This window comes from Limanda limanda, chromosome 20 (genome assembly GCF_963576545.1).
Source record: "Limanda limanda chromosome 20, fLimLim1.1, whole genome shotgun sequence".
Classification (NCBI taxonomy): Eukaryota; Metazoa; Chordata; class Actinopteri; order Pleuronectiformes; family Pleuronectidae; genus Limanda; species Limanda limanda.
In genome coordinates, this window is record NC_083655.1 from 7,690,044 (window position 1) to 7,695,716 (window position 5,673).

A 5,673-nucleotide genomic window follows, 5' to 3' on the forward strand; every position below is an offset into this window, starting at 1 on the left:
AGAAATACATCTTTCAGTAAACTTCTTTCTATATAAATGTAATCTGTTACATTTGAACATGTCTAAATACAAAATTCCCATCACAATTGTCAACCTTGGCAATAATTCATAGATTCTACGTTGCTGACGTGATGTGGGTTAAGCCCAGGTCTTGTGAGTCTTCTTTACCGATGTGCGAAATTGTAGACAGTTCCACTGCTAGTCATGTCGGTTTACTAGTCCCGCCTTGGTTCTCCCGGGGAATGGAGGCCTCCCGCACTGTGCTCGGGGCCTTTCTGCCCCCGGACACCCTCTCCCCTTTCAGTTTGGCCGAGAGGCAGAAGTCTTTGAAACACCTCTTGAAGTTCTCGTCCAGGAAGGCATAGAGCACGGGGTTGAGGCTGCTGTTGGTGTAGCCCAGAGCCACACAGAAGAAGTAGGCGGCCATGATGGCGGTGGTTTCCGGCACGCTGACGAGCGCCTTGATCAGGATGAAGATGTGAATGGGCGTCCAGCAGACCACGAACACGGCCACCACCACCACCACCAGTCTGGTGATCCGGCGCAGGTTGCGATCCTTCTCGCGCGAGCCGGACAACATTCGGACGCTCTTCAGCCGCAGCACCATCAGGGAGTAGCACACGGTGATGATGAGCACAGGCACGACGAAGGCGAAGACAAACACGCAGACCTTCATCACAGTGTCCCAGTACACGTACGGCTCCGGGAACTGTAAGGCACACTCAGTTATTTCTGCAGGAGGAGAAGGAGAGAGGGAGGAAGGGAGGGAGGGAGGGAGGGAGGGAGGGAGGGAGGGAGGAGGAAAACGAGAACTAAGTGATGAAGTGCACTTGTGCTTCACCATAAATACAATTCCACTCTGAGCCTTTCTATTATCAAGTTAACAAGCTGGTACAGAGGTACTAATCTACAGGGAACATTTGCTCGAAACAACTTAATTTTTCTAACACCATCTATTTTCAGGAAGGGTCCATGTGTGGCTAATGGGAAACTGATGGATTGACTAGATAGAATATATTTCTGCTTTTAAACCACTTCTATTAACACATGCTTGAATTGGATGTCCAGAGCCTCAGAATAAAAACAGAAACCTTGAGGCTTTATCGAGTGGATGGTGAAAGCACTTCCTCACCGCTGTTTGTTTGGGTGCCACCGAGAATAAACGCCGGAATCCCTGCGGCCGACGACAGGAGCCAGATGCACACGTTGATCATCTTGGCTTTGATCGGGGTGCGGAAGTCCAGGGCTTTTACCGGGTGGCACACGGCCACGTAGCGATCCACGCTCATCATGGTGAGGGTGAAGATGCTGATGAACATGTTGTAGTAGTCGATGGAGATGAAGACCTTGCACACGACCTCGCCGAAGGGCCAGGTGTTCAGCAGGTAGTCGGTGCTCTGGAAGGGCATGGTGGTGGTGACCAGGGCGTCGGCCAGGGCCAGGTTGAAGATGTATATGTTGGTGGCTGTCTTCATCTTTGTGTACCTGCTCAACATGCACAACACCCGGTTGTCCTTAATTAATGAGGAGAGAGAGGTGACCGGAGCCAAACATCCATCCAGACTTCCTGCCTCTGTGGCGGACCTCGCTCATTATGAATTAAACATAGATCATTAGTCCACACGGCTTCCCTGGAATCAGTAATGTTATTTTTCAGACTCACGCTTCATTGTTATGTATATTGGCTGCTGATTAGAGGCCAATGTGTAATCAAGTCGTTTTCACCTCATTAAATTGTCACAGCATCTAAGCTCTGTGTGATGACTTTTACAAAGTTTAATTTAAAGTTTTAACAAGCACCTATAACACTGAGGTTAATCCTTCAGAATTAAAATATCCTTATTTGAAGTCGGTCTGCCACATTAAACAGTCATGGCCCACAGATCCAATCCATGAACGTCATTCTTGCAGTATAAAGTATAACTTGACATCTCTGGAAATATGCATCCATTTGTTTGAACATTAAATAAGAAGCTACAGGCCATTAGTTTAGCTTAGCATAATGGAGCGTATAGTCTATAGTATCAATGCTCTGTTTTGGTCTCCACCATCTCCTGGAGAAAATACTTTGGCTTTTCAGCGGCTAAGTGCTGCACAGCATGTTTACACCATTGCTAGTTTACTGCAGATTGGTTCAGGGTTGGATTTAAGGTACAGTTGTTTTATCAGAGATTTTCAGCTGGAAGACAGTGTGGAAGGCTAATAAGGGCAATGATACTAAATCAAGTTGTAAAGTTTGTGCATCCTCAAACCGAAACAATGAGCTGAAAGATCCTAAACCGCTGTGTGAGGCTGAGGAACTCTCTTTGACACCCATCATGTTTCGATTCATTGTCAATACAAAACATCCATTAGAGCAGTTTTACTTCCACTAATGGCTTGAGGTTCAGTGTTTACATGGCCTATGTTGACTTTGGGTGAGAGTAATTTGTTTACACTAAGTCAACATAAACCTCTTCCACCTTCAGTTATCTGAGCAACCGAACAGTAAAATATTATCATTATTTTCTGAAACCTATGTGATAGCATCAGCTTCAGCCGAGGGGGCGACGCCATCAGTCTGATCTGAGGTAATTGTCGTCCATGGACCGCAGCATTCTGGATGGCACTGCTGCTTCTCACATTACATCACAGGAGATTTGTGGCTCTCATACGCCATAAATATCCCCCAATGAGGTGCAGGCCGACTATAAGCTTGATAAAGCGCTGCTGGTTTCAACTATAATTAATATCATGGTCACCCCACTATGGGGCTGATTTATTGTATATTGTCATTATACCTTGGAGGTCTTGAGGGTTATTAGATTCATAAAATGGGCCAATCTGAAGGTTTCAGGCACTGGAGGAGGCAGAAATCAATTCTATATATATTGCAGTGTTTCACACTTTTAATGCTGGGTGTGAAATGACAGCATTAATTTGAACCCCAGTTTAGTGACTTATAGAAATAAAAGATTTTTCAACTTCAGATGCTGTGGTCAGTCATTTAAAAGAACATTACATACTCATTCTTCTAATAAACTCACACCATAAGTGGACATATGAGCAATATCTTTTGATCCTGGGTAGGACTTGTCTCTGGAGAGAGTTCAGGAACAAAATACAGGCACTAAAAGAACTCTGACTCAAACCAGACCGCCCATGGACTGGGGCCAGTGGCTTCTGCAGAAACAATAAAACACCTGGACCACTTCTTTTTATCACCTACATATAAATTCGACGTCTCTGCATGTGCCAACAGAGATATTGTCCCTTACAATTAGTCTCATAGCTGCCACATCATTTGAAATCTCTGCTAGATACATATTTCTAATTTCTCTTGCGGCATATGTGTTATATTCATTTAAATCAGACCTTACCTAATGATGACATACATGACGAGGCAGTTGCCCAGCAAACCCACCACAAACACCACGGAGTAGACCGCGGTGATGATGGGAATGATGGGGGACATGCCCTCCGACTCCCAGCCATCGTCGTGGCTCGCGTTGCGGCTCTCTGAGGACCCGGACACCCAGGCAGAGGAGGCATTCAGCGGACAGTCCTCCAGCAGCGTGGACAGGCACTTGCTGTCTTCTTTGAAAATTTCCACCGGGGTGTTTTCCATCGTCGCACCTGTTTGTCCGGCTGCGTAAAGAGAGGAGACGTGCGTCAAAACCAGATGCGTAAAAATATGTGTGATCGTGAAAATGGAGAAAGACGAGGCACAAACTTCACTTTGCAGCAGGAGACACTTTGTGGATGAAACACAGTCCGGAACAAATCAGGAATAAATCACATATCACTGTGATGTGAAGCTCGCAGGTCACTCACCTCACTCAACAGGAATCAGCGCACGCTCCCGTCAAATTAAACACAATATGTAATATTTAACAATGTATCCCCGGAGTTAATATTCAGCCCGGGTTGTTTGTGTTGTCCTGCTGAAGGTAACAGCTCTAGAAGTTTGTGGACGGCTATGCGCGCCTGGAGAGGAGCAGCCAGCAGCTTCGCGGACTGTCGTGCACTCGCACTGATGGAGAGGAGGTGGGGGCGCGCAATCAGGATGGAAACGTGCACGCACGCACGCACCCACACACACACACACACACACACACTCACACACACACACACACACACACACACACACTTGTCTTTTCATAGTTGTGAGGACACATTACGCATTCCCTGGCCCCTTACCCTAACCTTAACCATCACAAATAATTGTCTAACCCTAAACCAAATATTAACCTTAAACACTCACCAATAACCTTAACATAAACATAAACATACAGGTCCTCACAACATGAGTAATACCTGCATCATACACACAGATAAACGCAGTTATCCTTTGCATTGACTTCCATTCATTGTGGACAGTCTAGCCTTAACCCCTTACCTTAACTAGGACAGATGCATACCAACACTTAACCTAACCACGATTCACATCCCTGAACCTAAACCAGGACCTCAGACAATTTTTTTTTTTTTGGTCCCCATTAGCTCCCCTGCTCCTGCACAAGGTCAGGGTTTATGCTGGAAAAGGCCCCAAAGAGGTAACACAACACACTCACACACACACACACACACACACACACACACACACACACACACACACACACACACACACACACACACACACACACACACACACACACACACACACATGCACATGTACACGACTGTCAAGCTTCACCCAAAATATAAGACGACAGAGCAGTGACAGTCACCTGCAGGCAGACACTGGGCTTCCCACAGTCTCACGTCACAGCAGAGTAAAAAGTGTTGAGCCTCATTGACCGAGACATCCCTCATTTGTGGACGTCCCAATTTACTCCATATTAAAAATAAATGATGGACAGAGGGTTGGAGGGAGGCGTCACATGAATCTGGAGACTTCAGCCCCGGGTGGTCGCAGTTAAGGGTCATAACCACTCTCAGCGCTGCACATTTCAGGACATTTCTGCTTTAGTGGATAGAGAACAGTTCGGGGACGGGAGAGGGAGATGATGTATGACCACGCTCCAACACAGAGGGGATTCAAACCTTCACAGCAGAATGACCCACAATTTAATTTCTCTCAAGATTCTGCTGCTTTATTAATGTCGCTTAAAATCAATAGATTTTTAAGAGCCACTGTAGGTTGTATTGCTGCTTTTTAAAAAGGAGTTCAAGAGCGAAAATACAAATTGTCCCGACCTGTTAAGATCCGAGGAGCCACATGCAGTGCAGGAGTTTAATTATACTCTAATAAGTGCAGAGATTTTTTAATAGCACACTGGTACGTGCTGTTTTGAATCCAGAAGCCTGATGTAAAGCTCTCCTTTATTTTGCAAGACCAGCATCACACGCCATTATTAAACAAAGTCTGATGAAAGCTGGTGAAGCGTGTTAGATGACAGAGCTGCACAAAATGTGTGTGTGTGTCTGACGAAAACAAAATATGAATTATGTAATAACTTGAGGCAGATGCACACAAGAAGTAGAAATTATAAAAGTGAAACTAACAGTACAGAGATATGAGACAACGACAAATTCAATGGATGAATTAACAGAATTACCAACAGCAATGGAGGCATGAACTCCTCAGCAGAGGTAATGACTCAGAACTAACCTCAAATTTCAATGGGTTCTTCTCATAACCTCTTTATAGCAGAGTTAGTGAATAACATGTAACACAACAGCACATATAAC

The 5,673-nt window shown here is 45.2% G+C and overlaps 1 protein-coding gene across 1 annotated transcript; it reads right to left on the bottom strand.

Moving 5' to 3' along the window:
* Positions 1–202: 202 nt before the first annotated feature.
* On the bottom strand, positions 203–3,607 carry LOC133026987 (delta-type opioid receptor-like). Its single transcript, XM_061093986.1, has 3 exons — positions 3,360–3,607; positions 1,133–1,485; positions 203–732 (listed from the first exon to the last, which is right to left on the bottom strand). The coding sequence occupies exons 1-3, from the start codon at positions 3,605–3,607 to the stop codon at positions 203–205; spliced, it is 1,131 nt and encodes a 376-aa protein (XP_060949969.1).
* Positions 3,608–5,673: the final 2,066 nt, after the last annotated feature.

Coding starts and splice junctions, on each gene's coding strand:
- LOC133026987 (XM_061093986.1), bottom strand. CDS start 3,607: ATGGAAAACACCCCGGTGGAAATTTTCAAAGAAGACAGCAAGTGCCTG. Junction 1,486..3,359: donor GTCATGTATGTCATCATTAG/GTAAGGTCTGAT, acceptor CATGTTGAGCAG/GTACACAAAGATGAAGACAG. Junction 733..1,132: donor TGGCACCCAAACAAACAGCG/GTGAGGAAGTGC, acceptor CTCCTCCTGCAG/AAATAACTGAGTGTGCCTTA.